This window comes from Esox lucius, chromosome 16 (assembly GCF_011004845.1).
Source record: "Esox lucius isolate fEsoLuc1 chromosome 16, fEsoLuc1.pri, whole genome shotgun sequence".
In the NCBI taxonomy this organism is placed as follows: Eukaryota; Metazoa; Chordata; class Actinopteri; order Esociformes; family Esocidae; genus Esox; species Esox lucius.
Window position 1 is genome coordinate 20,039,408 of NC_047584.1, and position 20,579 is coordinate 20,059,986.

At 42.1% G+C, this 20,579-nt stretch overlaps 2 protein-coding genes across 10 annotated transcripts in view; both read right to left on the minus strand.

The window, feature by feature from the left end:
- Positions 1-796: 796 nt before the first annotated feature.
- Positions 797-4,477, minus strand: umps (uridine monophosphate synthetase). Of its 2 annotated transcripts, none has more exons than XM_010879789.4 (6): positions 4,242-4,477; positions 3,938-4,091; positions 3,141-3,824; positions 2,406-2,581; positions 2,070-2,184; positions 797-1,473 (listed from the first exon to the last, which is right to left on the minus strand). In XM_010879789.4, the coding sequence occupies exons 1-6, from the start codon at positions 4,470-4,472 to the stop codon at positions 1,295-1,297; spliced, it is 1,539 nt and encodes a 512-aa protein (XP_010878091.2). In that variant the 5' UTR covers positions 4,473-4,477; the 3' UTR covers positions 797-1,294. The 2 variants fall into 2 exon arrangements, with proteins under 2 accessions (XP_010878091.2, XP_019910118.2); XM_020054559.3 differs by having other exon boundaries at positions 797-1,479; positions 4,242-4,476.
- Positions 4,478-8,538: 4,061 nt separating this feature from the next.
- The window catches only part of kalrna (kalirin RhoGEF kinase a), a 175,677-nt gene continuing 163,636 nt past the window's right edge, over positions 8,539-20,579 (minus strand). For 6 of the 8 annotated variants that reach the window (XM_010879791.5, XM_020054883.3, XM_020054885.2 and 3 more), the window contains 13 exons: positions 20,084-20,322; positions 19,448-19,704; positions 17,671-17,803; positions 16,277-16,336; positions 14,863-14,890; positions 14,317-14,479; positions 13,498-13,619; positions 13,112-13,243; positions 12,723-12,887; positions 12,320-12,398; positions 11,982-12,182; positions 11,099-11,237; positions 8,539-10,695 (listed from right to left, as the gene is read on the minus strand). In XM_010879791.5, coding sequence (XP_010878093.4) covers positions 10,150-10,695; positions 11,099-11,237; positions 11,982-12,182; positions 12,320-12,398; positions 12,723-12,887; positions 13,112-13,243; positions 13,498-13,619; positions 14,317-14,479; positions 14,863-14,890; positions 16,277-16,336; positions 17,671-17,803; positions 19,448-19,704; positions 20,084-20,322 — 2,264 coding nt within the window. In that variant the 3' untranslated portion in view covers positions 8,539-10,149. The remainder of the gene's footprint in view (positions 10,696-11,098; positions 11,238-11,981; positions 12,183-12,319; positions 12,399-12,722; positions 12,888-13,111; positions 13,244-13,497; positions 13,620-14,316; positions 14,480-14,862; positions 14,891-16,276; positions 16,337-17,670; positions 17,804-19,447; positions 19,705-20,083; positions 20,323-20,579) is intronic. The other 2 variants (XM_020054881.3, XM_020054882.3) reach the window with 2 other exon arrangements.

A 20,579-nucleotide genomic window follows, 5' to 3' on the forward strand; every position in this document is an offset into this window, starting at 1 on the left:
ACTGAAAATGAAAAAGCTAATTAACAATTTTTCAGACACTTAAAATGTAGATGTCTTTAGAAATAGACTGACGTTTAACTGGCAAACTGCAATTATTGGACACGATTTAGAAATGCACACGCCTTTGCATGGTGCCACCATTCAGTGCATGTCAGAACAAAATCCAAGTCATGAGGTCAAATAAATTCTAGACCTCAGAGATAGAATAGTGTAGAGTCATTAGTCTGGGGAAGGTTATAAAAAATGCTAGATTTTACATTTCCCTTGAGCACAGTTGGCTCTATCTTTAAGAAATGAAAGAATTTTGGAACAACCAAGGCTTCTTGGTATTAAGTAACTTGGCAAGAAGAGCTTTAGTTAGGTGGGAGCCATCTGAAGGACTGAGATCATGAGGGAATAGATTATCTGGTTTGACAAGACCAAAATCAAAAATGTTGCCCAAATGCTAAGCACTGCATTCATCCTTAAGGGGCCAAGGCCCAGACCAAAACCCATTTAACATCTGAGGGGGGAACTTAACACAGTTCACCAAAGCTCACCATCCAATTTCCCAGAGATTGTGTGGAGCCCACAAGGAATACTGGGAGAAAATGCCTAAATCAAAGTTGCAAAGCTTCCAAACGCACTTCAGCATAGCACCGAGTAAAGAGTGAGAACACCCTTGGTTATGAACAGCTCTCTTTGTTGGTTTTTTTCCCATTCATGTATCATTATGATTACTTTGTCATGTATGTAATAAAAAAAATTTAAATCTGAAAAAATGTAGTTCTTCCCTAGTTACAAACAAAAACAGCGCTTTTACAGCAAATTATTTTATTCAATTCATCTCACAATTCCATATTATTGGGTTACAAATAACTTCATTTTCACATTTTGAAACAATCACAAAAAACATGAGGGAAAAACTGATACAAGCCCATTGTCAAAAGTGTGAATTTAATTCAATTTTATAATACACCCCGGCATATTTAAAAGTATTTTAACCAAAAACTTTGCATGGCCCAAGAACAATCAATGGCGGCTGATGACCCATGCTATCTAGTACACTACTTCTGGCCAGGACCCAGGTGAGCTCCTAGTCAGCATATTCACACCCTTTTCTCTCTATAGCATAGGTCTTCAACCCTGTCCTGGGGATAGCCCTTTTTAACTAATTAACAAGCCTGAATCAGGTGAGCTATTTCAGGGCAAAAACTAAAGTGTGAGATGGCTGGGGGGTCCCCAGGAGAGCAATGAACACCTGATCAGAACCCAATGGTCACTTGGGAAACAACCTTAACAGTGTCTGGACTTTTCATGAGTTTGAAGGGACGAGTTTCTTAACATAGGCATCCCAGCCAGCCTTTCTGTACTCTGCAGCAGCTTTCACCCTGTCAGAGGCTTCCAGGATACCACGGCCAACGATGATGATGTCAGAACGTTTATTAAATATGACATCATGAGGATCGGAGTACTGCTGGCCCAGATGGTCACCTGAAACTAGAAGGAGGGACATAATCAATGTACAGTGCACTGCTGAAGTTTGGGGTTGAAGCGATAAAAAAACTCCTGGATGGCAGAGGTCTAAAGCACATAAAGCTAACATGTCTCACACAATCTACAGGAGCATAGTTGTCTAGCTGTATTTTGGTGATTGAACGTTCTTACATTTGAGTAATTTATCAGACGTTCTTATCTACAGAATATTTTTTTAAAGATTAATTACACTACATTAGATAGGTATATTTCATTTATACACCAAGAGCTTTTTTATATTCCAAAATTGTTTTTTTATTGGCAGTGCAATCCCACAACCTACCAGCCTACCAATGACTCAGTCCAAAACATATGCATGCATACAACCATTTTGGAGATTTACTTTGGTGTAAGAAATTGCATTTTATAATCATCATCATCTATATAATAACCATGACTGCACACAAGCAATATTATATTTCCTGGACAATAGCACCATCAAGTGGCAGGAAGAGATGAGAAAATCTGAGTTGAGAATCTTGTGTTAGTATTACCCTGTAAGACATTACATTGGACAGATGGATAGAGTTAAAAGGAGTGCAATCTGGTACTACCTCTTGACTGCATCTTCACCCCTGGGGTCATGTGCAGGAACCCAGGTTTGTCGCTGACCTTCCGGCCAGAGATGAACCCAAAAACAAAGTCAGAGTGATCCTCTGCCATTTTCACCTAATGGAATGACACAATGACAAGTCATCTGTGACTATAGTCTCTGACAAGAAATTCAGCAAAGCCTTCTGTCGGAAGAGTTCATCCCATTTGTATGGAGCAACCCCACCAAGGCGACATTTATGACAAGAATGGCAGGGTTATCACTTTCGGACTAAGAGGTTAAAGAAAGGGCTGTTCCATTCTCAGAGAGGAACAGGTGGCTAGAGCGGTTCTCTTACCACAGCCTGAGTGTAGTCCTCGGTTGCTAGGGAACCCTGGGAGCTCATATTAGCTATGAGGAGACATCCACGGTTCAGCGGGCGACCCACTTCGCTCAGGCCCTTCACCACCCCTGGACCTGGCATCGCATGGGCATTCACTATGTGGGACCACGAGGAGATATGATGTAGTCCACCTGAGAAACACAAGGGGAAGAAAACTATGGTCAGGGGAAATAACTCCTGAATATTCATTATCATGGATTTGGATTTAAAAGCAATCATTCAAAGGTTAAAGAGTTCATGGATATTTTGTTCCAGCAGTAAAATAGGTGCTCATCGGCCAAAACAGGTTGCTGATTTTTGTGTTTAAGATGTCAGAGGTCAAACACATGATTAGGTTATCAGGTTTGCCTGATCAAGGCAAGAAAATTGTGAAATGTCTTGGGTCCCTGTGGAGAGGGCTGAATACTTCTGTAACCACCTCCTTAAAGTTGTGTAATGCATCACCCATTTTGTATGATGTCATTTCTTGCAATGAAACAAATTAACATGTTGCAATTCATATGATAGGTGAAATATTCAAATCATAAAAAAATCTGACCAATAAGTTGTGCATAAAATCATAGAAGGATCATCTCCAAAGAAGCAAATAATGCAGCAAAAACAATGCCCCAAATCATACTCCCTCACCCACGATGGGTGCAGTTTCAGCATTAGAGACCAATTTATTGGAATAGCGCAACCACTAATCACCTTCATACTGTTGCTTGACTATGTTCCCGATGTCTGCAAACTTGCGGTCCTCGAAGATTAGGAAGTTGTGTTTCAGAGCCAGGTCCTCGAGGGATTTAGCAAAGTCTGGGTTGAAGTCCTGTAGGATGTCCACATGGGTTTTCAGCAGGCATATCTGAGGCCCCAGAGAGTCAGCCAACTGTAACAGCTCCTCGCAGCCGGTCAGGTCCGCTGACACACAGAGGTTGGTCCTTTTCTCTTCCATAAGTTTAAGGAGCTGGGCAGCCAGAGGATGTGTGCTCTTATCTTGGGCCCTGTCTCCGTAGCTCCGCTCCTCCTCCATGCGAACCCTTTTGGCTGCAGGTGGGCCGTTTTCCTCCTCTTTTGAGGGCTTGTATGCATTGTTCTCTTGGATAAACCTGCGAACACGCTCGGCTGTGGGAGAGTCGATACGCTCTGCCTGGAGTAGGACGTTGAGAAGTTGGGAGATGGAGATGACGGAGTGGAGCCTGATGCCACTCTCAGCCAGCATGGTACTGCCCCCCTGCTCCCTGTCCATTAACACAATGGCGTCAGTAACCTTTAAACCCTCTTCCTGAAGCACCACAGCAGTCTCCATGACACTGCTACCACTGGTCACAACATCCTCAATGATCAGACACGTGTCCCCAGGGTGAATGGTCCCCTCTATAATCTTCTTAGTACCTACAATCAAGAGAGCATTTTCACTTTAACTGAACTGATGAGATGAAACATTTAAAGTCATTTTACTACAGTGAGAAACTACATCGCTAACTTGACCATATGTGAAATCGCACCGTATGATTTGGCTTCCTTTCTTCGGATGAGCATGGGCCGCTCGTGTTTGGAGCAGATGATTGTAGCAAGTGGCAAAGCAGTGTACGGGACACCACATACCGAGTCGTACTTTAACCCCTGAACTTTGGCGCACTGATAAAGAAAACTTGACACCTAAAGGAAAAAAACAAATAATAAGGTAGAAACTCCAAGAAGATCTCATAAAATACACACTTTAAACCGTTTGTGTTCATTTAAATTCAATAAAACAAACTACAAACGTTTTATATCATACAATGCGACGCGTTGCTCACACGTGTTTACCTCATTCATGAGAGTCGGGTGGGAAACAATAACTCTGAGATCAAAATAAATCGGCGAGGTTATTCCACTCTTGAGCGTGAACGTTCCAAATTTCACTGCTTGAACATCATGCAGATTTAAGATTAAACTTTCAAGGCTTAAGTTTTCCATTTTACTATCAGCAGACCGCGTTCTCTTCAGTTTCATAATCTTCTTCTTCTTCTTTTCTGAAATTAATGGCTGAAGGTGCATATACCGCCACCTACCATACCGGAGTGTGAGGCCGCTCACGGCCTGTTTTTCAAATATCTTCCCTCTCAGACCTGTAGCCCTGAGAAATCGACATACAGTCTTAGCCACCATCCCACTCCCCTTCCCGCCCCCCAGCAACCCCTCGACATCCCACTTCCTCCCCTATAACCTTCTCATACAACCTTTTCCTCTCAACATCATCCTGCTCACTATATATCAACACATGTTCAACTGTTTCCTCCACGTGACACCCATCACACAGACCTGTTTCATGCATACTTATCACCTTCAATGACGCGTTCAGTCCTGTATGCCCTAACCGTAGTCAAAACCACATCACCTCTTCTCTCCTACACCCCATATTCCTCACCTCTACCCTCACTGTCCGCTGCACCCCATAATACCCTCTCCCCTTCCTGCTACCATCCCACTTCCTCTGCCAACAGTCAACACCTACCCCCTTTATCAACGTTTTAATTTCCCCCACCCTATTGGTTCCTGTAAACCCACTCTTTATTTCCTACACACACTCCTAGCCAACCTATTAGCCCCTTCATTACCCTCCACACCAACATGAGCCGGCACCCAGCAGAACCAAACCACCACACCCATCCTCTCCAAGCCCAACAGCAACACCATCATCTCCCCCAACAAGTCACCTCTGTCTGACTTTTCCGTCTGTAAGCTGCCAAACACCGCTGCTGAGTCGGAACAAACCACCACCCTCAAGGGTCTCACCTCCTCCACCCACCTCAACCCGAGAATCATCGCCACCATCTTTGCCGTAAAGACAGACACCTGATCTGTCATTTTCTGTGCCATCTGTACATTACATTTTGGCACATACACGCCAGTGCCAGTTTATACCGCTTCGGTTCCAGCAGCATCTACCCAACTTCCACTTGCAAGGCCTCAAGCAACGTTGTCTTAAACGCACCTACACACAGCCGTAACGCGGTCGTCTGGACCACATCTAAACATTTCAACACACAGCCGTAACGCGGTCGTCTGGCCCACATCTAAACATTTCAACACACAGCTGTAACGCGGTCGCCTGGCCTACATCTAAACATTTCAACACACAGCCGTAATGCGGTCGTCTGGCCCACATCTAAACATTTCAACACACAGCCGTAACGCGGTCGTCTGGCCCACATCTAAACATTTCAACACACAGCCGCAACGCGGTCGCCTGGACCACATCTAAACATTTCATCACACAGCCGTAACGCGGTCGTCTGGCCCACATCTAAACATTTCAACACACAGCCGTAACGCGGTCGCCTGGACCACATCTAAACATTTCATCACACAGCCGTAACGCGGTCGTCTGGCCCACATCTAAACATTTCAACACACAGCCGTAACGCGGTCGTCTGGCCCACATCTAAACATTTCAACACACAGCCGTAACGCGGTCGTCTGGACCACATCTAAACATTTCAACACACAGCCGTAATGCGGTCTGATACATACACACCCGAGTAAGTCTGTCCGTATAGAATAGTTTTTTTTTTATTGTATAGGGCAATATGTATTTCATATACATTGAGTTACACTGTAGTAAAATGTAAAATGCCAGCAACAATTGCAAATACACAGTGCCCCTTGATTCCTTTGCATATATTTACTCTATAGAGTCTCCTGAACATTTCCTACATTACATTCACTGCGAAGTATAGAACGTTTTTTTTTTGTATAGGGCAAAATGTATATTATATACAGTCATTTGCATTGTGGCCAATGGTATGGGTGGACTAAAATGCCAGCAACAATTGCAAATACACAGTGCCCCTTGATTTCTTTGCATATAATTATTCTATCCACTCTCCTGAACATTTCCTACAATCCATTTTAACAATATACACTAAGCAAAGTGTCAAAATCGATACATTTAATATTATTAAAATCTCGTTTTACCGCCGACTTCTATTTTGAAGAGAAAATCCGAATCCCGGAAGTATTATTGTTGCTACGGAATCTCTAATGATGCCAGCATGACGCTACTCATGACGCTACTCCTTACTGGTCCTTCGTCTTATGAGCAACATGAATAACTCTTCCGGATCACGGAGTTTTTGAATATTTCAAAATAAGTTGCGTCGTATTAGCAGAAAAGTAGAATAAAACTGTATCTATTTATGATTTATGAGAAATACCTCTCTAAAAATTAACGATGATTAATGTTTGTTCATATTTAAGTTACATTTCCATAAAACATCGATTTATAAAAATGTACCAGACCCCTCCTAGGATACATTCACTGGGACAGTATTGTTCTACATGACAATATGCATCTCATGTACAGTATATTGCTGTGCTTTGCATTGGGGTTGTAGAGGGGGTGGGAACTATGGTGCTGCTGGATGTAGCACACACTGTCAATTACATTTTATTTGGTTGGTAGATATACTCCTATTTTCTCCCTGTCCTTGTCCATCTAGTCATGCTTCTGACCTGGCATAGGATTTATAGACTCTAAGCACAACCCAAATGCATTTACTAATTATTACTTGTACTCTTAATTTTTATTACTTGTACTCCCACACAGCCAGAAGAGGACTGGCAACCCCACTGAGCCTGGTTCCTCTCTAGGTTTCTTCCTACATTTCGGTGCCTCTGAAGGCAGTTTTTCCTAACCACTGTGCTTCAACATTGTTGTTGCTTGCTCCTTGGGGTTTCAGGCTGGGTGTTTTGTAAAAGAACTTGGTAACAACTGCTGATGTAAAAAGGGCTTTATAAATACATTTGATTGATTGATTGAAGTAGGAATACCGAAAAAAATATGAGAACTTGTTGTGGCTGCCAAATCTCTACCATTACCTGCATGCGCTAAAATAATAATACTTCTGGATCATGACATTTCTGAACATTTGAACGTTTGCGCAAGATGTTTGAGCAGATATACTGGTCTGTTATCTTTATTGATTACTGTTTCAATTTCATCAGTTGCAGTTTAATCAGTAACCTGTACTTTCAAGCGTGAAACCTTACAAGTATAGGACAAATCAATAATTTTTCCAGAACTTAACAAACAAAATAGTAACATCTTAAAGTGAGATGTAAAAAAGTGAGATTAAAAAATGCGTCACATCCAAAATAATCCAAACATTGACAGACACAGGTATTTTTGTGCTGAAAGCAGTATATCATATTTCGTTTCATATAGTCTCTCTGGTATCAAAATGACTACTAACTTCCTTTTGTATACAGCATCTACGGCTGACAGCTACATTCATCCCTAAAACTCCACTAATTAAATTGGCTGTCATATAAACTCAACAAATAAGACTGAGCATACGACTCCCAACCCTACATTTACACGTTTTGCTTTTGTCCATGCAACATATTGTGTTTTTATACGCAGTGTAAGTAACATAATTGAGGCCAGTTGGATGGGCGCTGTAAAAGGCAAGCAACACTTGATATTATTCAGTTCCTCATGAAATAATACCTTACATTCTTCTGAATTTACTCCCAACCTGCATTTACATTGACAAAAATACGTTCTTTTTTTTTGCTTTACACTCCAATCTGTACAGTATTTCATACAAAGCGTATAGTCTTGAGTCCATGCTCAAGACTATAGCTGGAAAAATTTCACAAAAATCTCCAAGTCAATCCTGATTCGGTTTAGGACATCAGTTCTTGAGTCCATCCTCATTCCCTCACCTCCCTCACTGTCTGGTTTGAAGTTGTGTAAGGCACTGCCTTCTATACATATGAACAGCATGGGTCTGATTCTAGAATACCACTATTTCAGCTAAGACTATCTTTCCCTGAAATAATTATAAAAATGGCCTAAAACATATTTACATTTTTGTCTAAGAAAACAAATTCTAGAAATAATCTGGGTTTCACTTCTGCCTATACAAAGGTACACACAGAACTATAGGATGCTTTTACATGATTGGTGTGCCCCAGCCAATTTTCTCTTGACAATTAATTTACCTAAAGAATTATGTATCATCATTTATTATCAAATATTAAAAAATTATCTTCCATAAAACCTTTCCACAGATTTTAAATACTAAGTAAAAAAATATTGTCAGGAAAACAATATATATATTTTTAGAAACAAGCTTTTTTATTTAAACATTCAGTAACAAACAGCCCATATGTGTAAGAAAGGATGTGTCTAGTATGTATGATTTATACACACAGACTTATGTACAATGATGTGCTATAGCACATGACATGACATACAAATGGTTTTGAAGAAAGCATAGGATGTTTTAGAATTATAGATTTTTTCCACTCAGTCTCCGATAACAATAGTATTATTACTGTAACTTCCAAACATAAAGAACCAATTTGCCTGGTAGTAAGTTTGAAGCATTAGAATAGAGCTTATCAGCTTTATGATTGGTTAGCTGTGTACATATGGCCTTATGACTGTTCTACAGTTGTTTGTTAGTTACTTTTCCTTTGCCTTGTTTGCAGGTATGAGACAAATCACAGCATAACACTTTAAATCCTTGACAAAGAAAACTTTTCACAATTTATTTTTGGTGAGATCAGTCTATACTAAACTGCTTTACAAGTTTAATTTGCAACACAAATGGCACTCTATTAACTATAAAGGACACTATGTTTAACCAGTGGTATGGGCCCTAGTTAAGAGAAGTGCACTATATAGGGAATAGGGTCTCATTTAGGACACATTTTGTGACTGTTCAAGTGCAGCATGTGAAAAGTACAATGAGTCTCTGGGGCCTCTTTCAGAATAATAAATAAATAGATTTAAAGTCTATCAAGTTACACCTCATCTTTAATTAAATAACTAAACAATATGCCAAATAAATATTTAAGGCCCGGTGGATTTCCCAAACCAACAGTACTGGGACTTAAAATTATTAAATGACCCAAAGTGCTCAATCAGCATTTTAGACACATGAATGCTCATTGCACAAGTAAACAATTGTATTGAGTAAATGTTGGTTCCTAGAAATTCCAAACTCATCATACGTGTATACTTCAGTTTTCATGTAAACATTTAGGTTCTGACAACAGAAATATGCAACACTGTAGTTTGTGCACTGTGTATTTGGATTAAAATGTGCAGCCAGTCCTCCCTAAAGTAGTTTTGAACATTCAAATACAACTGAACCTGAGACCTATGGATGTTCTCTTAAATAACCAAAAGTGAGTCAATCTTGTTAAATTTCTTCATTTATGTCACTGCACCATTGAAAAAATATCCATTAAACTATGTATCTACACATTAAGCATACTCGATGCATACTATATAGGAACCGATGCTGAATATTTCTCCAAATACAGCAGCACTTCATCAAGGCTGGACCACATTCTAGAATAAATTACATTCAACAACAGCTATACTGTACTACCATTCATAGATCTTTCTCTGAGAGTAAGTCAATTTCCAAGGATGATACATGGAAATGTTTCCATTAACAATACACTGACAAAACAACAGTATGTAAAACAGCTCCTAAACATCTCATTGAATCGAATGCCAGTGTCATGTCTACTGTGGTATCTTGACCACTGTAAGGAGATTCACATGTTTGTTGATTTAAGTTATTATCCCATATCCGGAGTTATGTTTTCATTGGGGAAACATTATAATGTCAGTCCTGTGGGACTCCTAACAGTGTGTTTTTGTTCCTGTGTGTTGTGTGTCAAAGGTGTTAATAGGGTGTTCATAAAGTCTTCATAGGGTGTGTCCCATGCTGCAGGTCACCAGCCCCTTGATGTTGGTCACAGGGCGAACGTCGTGCAGTTGTCGCCGCCTATCGATGAAGGAGGCCAGACGACCAGTGTCCAGCGGGGTCTTGGAGTAGTCTCCACTGTGGGCGCTCACCCAGGGGTGCTGGAGACAGGTGGAGGCACTGGGCCTCTTCCGGGGGTCCTGCTGCAGGGTGGAGGTGATGAAGTCCCTTGCCGCCTGGCTCACTCCCTGGAAATAGTCCTCCGGGAAGCAGAAGTCCAGCTTGCAGATATTGACGCACGTCTCCTCCAGGCTCTCATCCAGGAAGGGCGAGACACCGCTCAGCATGACATAGGCCAGGACACCAGCACTCCACACGTCCGTGCTCAAGGATACAGGGGTACCCTGGATCAACTCAGGAGCTGCAAACTCAGGATTCCCCAGGAGAAGGTGGACATATCGGTGACCGGACACCTGGACAGCATCTCCAAAGTCAATGAGCTTGATACAAGGAACAGGCACGTTTAGATCCACCAGGATATTCTCAGGCTAGGGGCACACAAGGAAGGAAAACCTTAATGAATGGATATGACCAAGATCAGGTTAGGGTGACATTCCACTAAAAGTTAGTCTGATGTTATTAAATTTGAGTTATTGTTGCCTAGTATGGTCCAACAGTCTATGGTGCTTTCTCTGTTGCACATGTACTGCTGAAGCATGGATTGGAATATGACCTACAGCTCTTTAATCAAAAACGTTCCTCTACCTTTCAACAGTCTCCGGTCCAAAAAAGCATAAAATGCCTCATGCAATATACAAGCAATGAGGTTTAAGGAGGTGGTATCATCTTGACATTTGACCAGTACAGATATCTGTGAATATGTGACAAACCTCTATTGTTCATGCACCATTATGTCCCTAGCAGTGGGACTGAGCTGTGATTTGTGTTCACCTTCAGGTCTAGATGGGCCACTCTGCAGGTGTGGAGGTGCTGCAGGGCATCTAAGGTGTCTTTCACAAAGAAGGCAACCTTCTCCTCCATCAGCTCATCGTGGGCCACCAGGTATTCCAGCAGTCTCCCGCCCTCCAGCCTGAGCAACAGCACACCCAATCACAACACATGGAGTGACAGAATGTGCAAGCTTGCACTGTAGTTGACAATCCACATTATTAGCTAGGAGCCAACCAATCCCTCACTGTCATAGTGTACGTATTTTAGGCTAGGCAGTTGACAACACCGCTAAAAGCAAAAAATAGACTGGACCATGTTGTGGTGGTTTCTGTTTGTGTGCTTGTATAAGGTAAAAGACAGTTAGGGTAAAAGTGTGTCTAAACTATAGTACTGATTACAGGGTCAAGGTCAAGTAGGAGAGTGCAAATGCTCTTGTCCCAGAGAGGAAGAACGTGAGGTGTTGATGTTGTTGTAGGGCATTTGTCAGGATGGGGGTCAGTGTGTTTTATTGCAGGATGGGGTGGGGGGGGGGATAACAGGGGGTAGGAATGGATAGGACTAAAGTTAACATGCTTTGTTGATACCATCTAACCGCACTTTGCCTCCTATAAGTACTGAAGAGTTTATTTCCCATGTCAGAGATTTGTCACTGTTTACCTTGTAAATAGGACCCCTCTCTCCTTGCAACTGTTATTGTGTAATAGAAAATATCGTCTGTCTCGCCTATCACTGTTCTATTGGATGGAGTATTGAATTTCCATCAAAGACCCTTTCCCCTGGAGGTCATTCTTCAATGACCTTTGAGAAGCAAGTGAAGAAATAGGATAAGGAGGACAAGGGATAATACATGGATAAACAGTCCAAAGACACAGAAGATCCTTACAGCTCGAAGACCAGCATGAGGGAGGTAGGGGACTCATAGGTGTCATTCAGAACCACTAGCTGAGGGTGCTGGACGTGGCGTAGGATGTCCGCCTCATGGGCAACCTGCTCCTTTTTCTGCATCTTCTTCGTGATGGACTTCACTGCCACCTCCTTCTTAGTGGCCTTGTTCAGACATTTCCGCACTACAGAGAACCGTCCCCTGAAAACAGAACGACATCTACAAAAGGTCATTTTTGTACCTATCAAAGAAAAATCTAAAGACACATTTTTTTTTTTTTTTATGGAATCACCGTTATCCACTTGAAAAACATTGAGGTTGAAATAATATCACTGTACCGTCCAATCTCACAGATTTCTGTGAAAGTTGATTCAAAGTTGTCTTTCCACTGAATGCCCATTCCATCATATGTAGAAGCTTAGAATAGAGATAAAACAAATGGAATATTGTATCCATCAATAACTACATTGTAGCTACATTCTTACATTCAAGAACCTCAGGACTTGCCATGACTGCAGCCTGTGATGATTGGAATGACCAACATTGACCCCTATTTAATTTGTGTAGCCCTACTTTTGACCACTGAGCTTTGGGTAACAGTAGCACACTAAATTACCACCTAGGAGGATATCAGAGGTGCGTCATATGGCTATGCACTATATGGGGGATATGGCAGTCATTTTCAAGATATCCATTGTTAAGATATATCATGTTTGTAGTGTGAAAGAGGGCTTTACTTACTGCCACTGGACAGGGTAACCATGTTGGAGGGTTCACTGGGTGGACTGACCCCCCAGGGATTACTGGCACTGACCCGGAACTGGTAGTGCCCCCCAGGGATGAGATCTTCAATTTTCACACAAACGTCTACCGTGGAAACCACAGACTGTTGCCACACCAGGGAGTCTGTAGAGAAGACCACCAGAGGTTAGGACAATAGATCATAGTTCAAAGATCACAGGTATCTACCTGTGTCTGCAATTTGTAAAGCAGAGAGCCGCAGGTTGGAGTTGCTTTTGAACCTTGACGTCAAGAACAGTTCAGCATTTTCCTCACTCATGGTCTAGGTATGGGTTGCGGGAGGGGAAGCTGATCATAGATCTGGCAGAGACAGTAAAGGTCTACAGTACCTTCCTGTCTGTACTCCAGGGTGTAGCTAGACACGGCACAGTTGGCGGAGCTGGATGGAGGGAGCCAGTGGACGATCACTGCGTTGCTACTGGCCTCCTGGGCCACCGGCCTACCAGGGGCTGCTGGAATACCTAAAATATAACATCAGCCCAACATCAGGCCCAACAGCCATAGAGGAGCCTCTCACATCTTCAATCATCTACCCTTGAATTACTCATCCCGCCATCATCCGCCCATCATCTAACCGTCGTCCATCCCTCGTTCCACCGTCTGGACCTCGCTCCGTCGTCCCAACAATCATCCCTCACTTCATCATCCACGCATCGTCCATCCCTTGCTCCATACCTCATTCTTCCTTGGGTCCATCCATTCACCCCACACCTACCTTGTACTTTAATGGAAGCGGAGGATGAGGCAGTGCCATGGTCATTGACGGCCACGCAGGTGTAGATGCCCGTGTCCTGGGGCATCAGATTACAGACCTTCAGCAAAATGTCACCCGTATCCCTAGAAACAAGGACAGACAAGAGGAGAGGAGGCGTAATCGGCTGCTGAGAATAGAACATGACATTTCTCACCAGAAAATAAACATGCTCTGCTTTTGCTGATCTCTTCTTTCACTGGGTCCCTTCTAAAGCTCTTGTTGTTTTTGTGTTTAGTCTACCAATGGATGCCTCATAAAATAGCATTACTTCTTATGTAGGACATTGTTGCTGACCAAGCCTGGTCAGATGTATTGCACTGTATAGGGAATGGAGACATTTGGGACGCAGACAATGGATTTACTGTCGGTTTAGTCTAAGCAGTTACGTCAGTCAAAAATGTTTTATTCATCCAACAGGAAGACAGTAAGTATCACTGGAGATGTTCATCTGCCCGGTCAAGAGTATCTCACTGCCTGCTCTTACAGATTGAGGCAAGGTGAGTAGCCACCATCCTTCATGCACTTTCATGATTACATATGCAGTTAAATCAGACGCTGGACGGCACACCAGCGGAGGAAGACATGCTCATAGTACTAGCTGGAACATTATAAAAGGTATTACGGTTTCTGTAGGTTTTTGTCTTTCATGCGGTTTCATTAATTCCATTCCAGCCGTTACTGTAAGGCGACCTTCCTCCACCAGAAAACCAGTGGATGAGGCTAAATTGTTACGATCATCAATACCATACTTTGACTGGATAAACGTTATAGCTTCTTTACCTAATATTTATAGTGAACCTGCTGTTGTTGACAACTGGGTTCTGATCAGGGCCTTTCAGAGTGATGTAGGGTTTGGGACGTCCACACACTTTGCAGCATAGGACCACGGTCTCCCCAAATGCACAGGTCACGTCAGCCAGTGAGATCAGGAACTCTGGAGCCACTAAATACGTTTACGCAGGGCAGTGTCAGCTAACCACAGCACAGTATTCACACGGCTAATGGCACCCTATTACCAATATAGTACCCTACCTTTAACTAGAGCCAGGGCTGGCTCCAGCCGTAAGCAACATAAGAGGTCACTTAGGGCCCCCGACCGCTAGGGGGCCTCCGACGGCTAAGGAGCCTCCGACCGATAGGGGAGGGGGGCCCCAAATTAAATTTTGCTTATGGTTCCCGAAAGGCTAGAGCCAGCACTGACCACAGCCAATATGTAGTGTGCTATAGAGGGAATAGGGTACCATTTGGGATGAAGCCATCGAATCATAAATGATTATTGAGGTAACTTCAGTAACTATATCAAAATAGATTGACAGTTCATCTTACCTTCTTGTATAAAATTTGGATTCATTATCTGCAAAGGAAAGGTATGGTTGTTAGGCAACATGAATGACTGATGATGTCCTTGTTTGAATTATCATCTGTTGTGCTAATTGAAAAACATGGAGTACATACATCCATCTGACATCTGTTTCATATTTCTGTACTGCCATTTAATATCTACAATATAGGCTACTTCACTATATTACGCTGAACCAACATTGCTAAATCCATCAGAACAAAACGCATATTATAAATATTATTCTGGATCAAAACAGCATGCGACACAATCACCTGTATCCATACTAAGAGGTCAGGAGTAATTACATGCTTCAAAGTCAGACACTGCCATGCCTGGGAGAGATGCATTTCAAAGTACTACCACTAGGTTGCTGTAATTCTCCATATACTGTAAACCAGTGGTCGGAGAAGGAACACCGGCTGTATATTTCGCCAATTAAAGTATAGGGATATAATAAAACAGCTTTATGAATATTTGGGTTGTATTGCTATCAAAAACTCTCTTAGGAAAAAAAAAAAGAACAATGCTGCAGAGTTCAAATCTATTAAAACTAACAGAAAGATGCATTTCCATTGTTATCAACCAGAACTGGAACCAAGGAGGAACTAGTGCAAGCTAAATAATATCTTGAATATTATCTAGCTGATACTTTGATCCAAAGGGAGTTATTGTAGGGCTTGAGGGTGCATACATTTTTTGGTTGCACCCACTTTACTTTGTTTTTCTGTTATATATGTTACAGTCATTTAACAAATACTCACATCCAGAGCAACTTACATTATGGAGTGCATACATTTAGTACCTATGGCACTTCATAACTTTTTGGGTTGTTGTTATGGAGGAAAGAGAGGGAATGAATGAGAAAACTGGTAGCTGCAAATGACTAATTGGCAATGATGAAACTAGGGTGAGATTGTAAAATGAACCAGGTCAGCAGGGTTAACAACCATACTCTTACCATACATGTGTCATGACCACAAAAGACATTCGTTGAACATCCAATTCCAAATAAGGCACCTTTCACAGGTCAATGTCCCCTTCATAGATGTCGGCCAATGGGATTTGATCTTTAGACCAGAGGAGCCTCTAGTGGCCCTACAGGCCTGGTGATCCCTACAGGCCACTAGAGGTCTCCCATCCACTAGAGCAGGCCTGCCCAACCCTGTTCCTGGAGAGCTACTGTCCTGTAGGATGCCCTGTTGAAATTATTCAATTTCTAAGTGAAAGAGCTAATGTAGATAATGGAACATGTGGAACCTGGCATTTTGGAGAATACTCCTGTTCACAGTGGAAATCTCATTAGAGGCTCTGCGTGGTTTCCTCTTGCTGAAATGCAGACTGAGCTACAGAAAATCAACTGGGCAGCATGCATGACGACAGATCGATGTGCATTACTACCTCCATGCTAGTTTTGGGGAGTTCATCATCGCAATCTGACTCCTCTGAGCTGTTAGACTCCTGCAGTGTGGGGTGAGAGAAAGCATAGTTAGAGAGGTTACAGAGGCCCGGTGATCCCAAACTAGAAGTCAGGATTAGGTACTGGCTGCTGTGTATGGGCTGACTCTTTCTATAAGCTTTCAGAATATTAGTAAGTGCAGTGCTAAAGTTACAATCGGTCTTTCGCTGAATTGTAATCGCCCCACCCTGGCCCAGACTGCCAGAGTTACTCTGTTTTATCTGAAATACTGAATAAATACACCATCAGTGTAACCAACTGGGCCTTTGGGGTAAAAGCTAGAGGAATGATCCAGCATTTACTGTTAGTGGGAGGTCTCAGAAAATTGAGAGGGTTATCTGTAAAGAACAACTGCTCGGGAATGACTGAGCCAGACTAAGTAAACCCATCCATATGCTGGAAAATGAATGAAATAAGACATGTAACATTTTAGAGTAGATACATGAAACCTGGTTGCCAGTGTTTAGGCTTACATTCCACACTCTGTCACACTCTCATATCATGTGCTTTGGCAATTACATGGTGTGGAATTTTGGGTAAAGAGACAGCTGCTCAAACTAGAAAAATGTCTAACACAAAATTATAGATAAGACAAAATAATGATACTATTCAATGTGAATGTGACTTTTGGGGATAATATTTAGTGTAAGGAGTGAAAGTAAAAAAATTAAAACATAGCAAGCACAAAACCTGCAGCAAACAAAGGGAAATGTATAATTATAATTTATAAATGAAAACCGTATATTCTATCAGGCTTCAAAATGGAGCAGCAGACTTCACACACAGCATTATATGGAATTAACAAGGAGTTACTTTAAAATGCAGCGCTAGTGTACAGGTATATACAAGACATACAGAAAGATTGTGTGAAACCAGGGTTCAGTGTGTTTTTCAAAGTAAAAAAAAAAAAAGATTTGTGCAGTTAAATATCTGCATGCTAAAACCATCCTCTAGATTGAGGGCTTGTTTTTATTAAGACGATAGCTCAATGGGCTCCTGGTGACACGTCTAAGAGTTAAATGAGGCCAGGGACCCCTCTCTCAAATGCAGTGATTATATGTTAATGACAGTGTTATTCATATCGACAAAAGTCATTAATTTGAACAAAAACACAAAAGTTAGCTGAACAAAAACCAAACTTTTACACAGATCGAAGAAGTCACTTGACCCATTAGTGCCATGCATAAGGGGGTGGGGGACCAAAGTAAAACCAGGTGGTGCTGTTAGATTGGATTATCGCAGTGTTTCAGTGTTGGAGATTATTATCGTGACGACACAACAGGTGAGAGGCAGTCGGGGACACAACACCATCTCAACAGCGAGCACGCTTACTCACTTTTACAGTGACCTTGGTGCTGAGAATCTCCTTGGGCTTACGGAGTCCATTCTCAACCTTTGTATCACCCTTGCCGATGCTATCCTTTTCTGCACGCTTTCTCGAGCGCAGGGTATTCCATGAAAGAGATTTCCTGTTGTGCCAAGAAATGTACCAGTCAAATCCAGGCTTACACATACGGAGAGGAGGGGGGAGGAGAGGAGGGGGGAGGGACTGAGCGGGGCTGGCCAGCTTTATTGAAAGGAAAGAGAAATCAAGAGGGAGATTCAGATCTAGAAAAAGAAGATGAGGAAGAGAAACAAATGTACCTCATTTTCGAAATAATTGAGGCTAAAGTTTACGTTTGCATCACTGTGTATTAGAAATGCAGAAACACAATTTGGGAAAGGCTGGAATTGTGACTGCTCCACACGCTACCATACCCTGACTGTCTTACAGCATAGTGGAAAGACAATGTGTCAAAGCAGCATAATTAAATGGCCTTACAAGTCTGCATTGTCATTAGATTCTCAATGATGCTGCTTTGTACACAACCAACGTTTGTCGAGGACCGGTGTAGTTAGTAGAAAATGAAAAGAAGCAATCTACTTCATCAGACTACATCAACAAAACTGAGAACCAAAAAACTCAAACAAATCATAGAAAAGGTGCATAAACCAGGGTGCTGTTCAAATGCTAATAAGTTTATGTAAGAATGTACTAGATCCCAGTGTTGTGTTTGTGAATGTATTTACCACCAGGACATTTCAATGAGAAGAATTATCACTTTAATAAAGCCCACGATTTAGAAATGGTCCATCATTGGGAGGAAATGGATGGCAAGCCACAATGAAACTGGATTTTTTTTACAAATGGAAATAAACATAAAAGTGATTACACTATCATTTTATGCTCAATGTGAGATAAGAATGGAATCTAGGTCTAATGCTTTAAGAGCCATGTTCAGCTGAGGAATGCAGTTTCAATTCGTTGTATTTACCAATATTAAATGTCACTGATGTTCTTCTAACGCAAAAACAAGTTTAACTTACGTTGCCTTGCAAACTCAAGATCATGTCAAAAATTTATTTTACATATTTAAAATACATTTAAAATTATTAGTTACACTACAAGTACAATGGTGAACATTGTGCCTATCATTATATTGCACAACCTGACTTCATTAATATGGATTCTCTTAAATAGTGCAAAATACTTTATACAGGAATGTACTGGAGAGAGCGCATCAGTAAACAAACCCAATTCACTTTTTACAGTAAACTGCCAACAAATCTGATAATAATAAACAATAAATCAAATTAAAAAGATGAACTGAAATCTTTTTTTTTTAAAACCAACAAAAAAAAAAACACAGTCTGTACAAATTGCCATAGACAATAACATAAACTTTCTCCAGTCGGAGAAATAGGCCCCAGTCCATCGAAAGGCCACTCCAAAACGTGTAAAGAAAAAAACCGTGTTAGAAACAGAAATAAAAGTCCAGACCAGTCAGTTCCACATTGATGTAAGATTTTCTCGGTGCGTCTTCTCTACATGAAGCCATGATTCTCTAATGTCCATTACCTCTTTTTCAGAGAATTACTCAATAAGCCTTTACATAATATATTAACAAAAGAGAGGGCAAAACCATTTGACCCTTGTGTGTAGTCCAACAATTCCAAGTTACTTCCCATAAACGGGGGTGGGGGTTGGGGATTGGAACTGACTGAACTTTCACCTCATCCAATCAGAGCAGCTCCGTTTGGGGTGGAAGGGGGGGCAGCTTAGGGACACTTACTTGATGCTTGCATCAGCAGCACTGTCTTTGAGCGTTTTACTGAGGGGCCCCAGGATGTGTCCTGGGACCCAGCCCTCGGCTGCAGGGGACTGGCTGTTGGCGGGCCGGTACACTAGGTACATATTCTGCTGGTTGGTGGCCATGATCTGCACCGTCTCGCCCTGGATCACGCAGATCTCGTTCTCCTTCAGTGCACTGTAGTCCTGGGTCACCGTCATGGTGGACGACACGCCGTTACAGCCAACGCCGTCATGCTGCTTGGGATGGGAGGGGGTGCGTGGTGGGAGGGGTTTTGTGGGGCAGGATGGGTGGTGGGACGGAAGAAGAGGGAGGTGGATTTCGTCAAGACAGCAGATAAACACAACCCTGGGACAGATGACGTGCACAGCGGAATACGGATCCTTCCAGAAAGGCCTGTCATCAGAGTGCTGACTCATTCCCTAAGGGCTAACGTTGGTAGTCGTCGTTTGAACAGAATGGCTTTTGTGTAAATGTTGCTCAACTGGGCCAACCGCAACGTCTATTAATAGCCTAGTTTCACACCTGCAGCATTCCAGCTTCCTTTCTGCACTGCTAGAGAGGTGTCCTGGCAGGTGACTCTGGGAAAAAGAAAAAGGGGACCGTAACAGGACTCACCTTGGTGGAGTCATGGCGTTCGCCGTGTTTTGTGGGGTCAAAGCAAGGGCTGCCGTTGGAGGTAGATAGCTTGGGAGTTGGGGTTCGTACTGGTCCTGCCAGGGGGGGCTTCTCGGCCCCCACGGAGGAGGAGGAAAGGGGCCTGCTGTTGGTACTGGGGGGGCGGCTGCCTGACTGGTTTCTGGTAAGGGAGTGAGAACCACCTTTCTCCTTCTGGTACTCAATAGGAGACTGCAAGGCTGTGGATATTAGTCACATTAAGATCATATATATCATATTATATTACATTAATTACCATTGAATTCATTCTGTGATCTGTCATTGTTTCACGTGTGTGTTCTGCGTGCAATGATAAAGATTGAACAGTGCTTGTTCAAGCTGTACTTTGTTCTCTAGCTAGGGTTGAAAAATTGACTACTAGGAAATATTTCATGTAGGAAGTTTACAGGCAAAATTTGCATTATATCTAGATTCTTCATAGAATGTCTGGAAAAAC

What these genes read in the sequence shown, in the direction of transcription:
- umps (XM_020054559.3), bottom strand. Translation starts at nt 4,472, where the DNA reads ATGCACCTTCAGCCATTAATTTCAGAAAAGAAGAAGAAGAAGATTATG. An exon ending in AAAGGAAGCCAAATCATACG is followed by an intron (nt 3,825 to 3,937) that starts GTGCGATTTCAC and finishes TCTTGATTGTAG; the next exon opens with GTACTAAGAAGATTATAGAG. An exon ending in GGTGAAGATGCAGTCAAGAG is followed by an intron (nt 1,480 to 2,069) that starts GTAGTACCAGAT and finishes CCCTCCTTCTAG; the next exon opens with TTTCAGGTGACCATCTGGGC.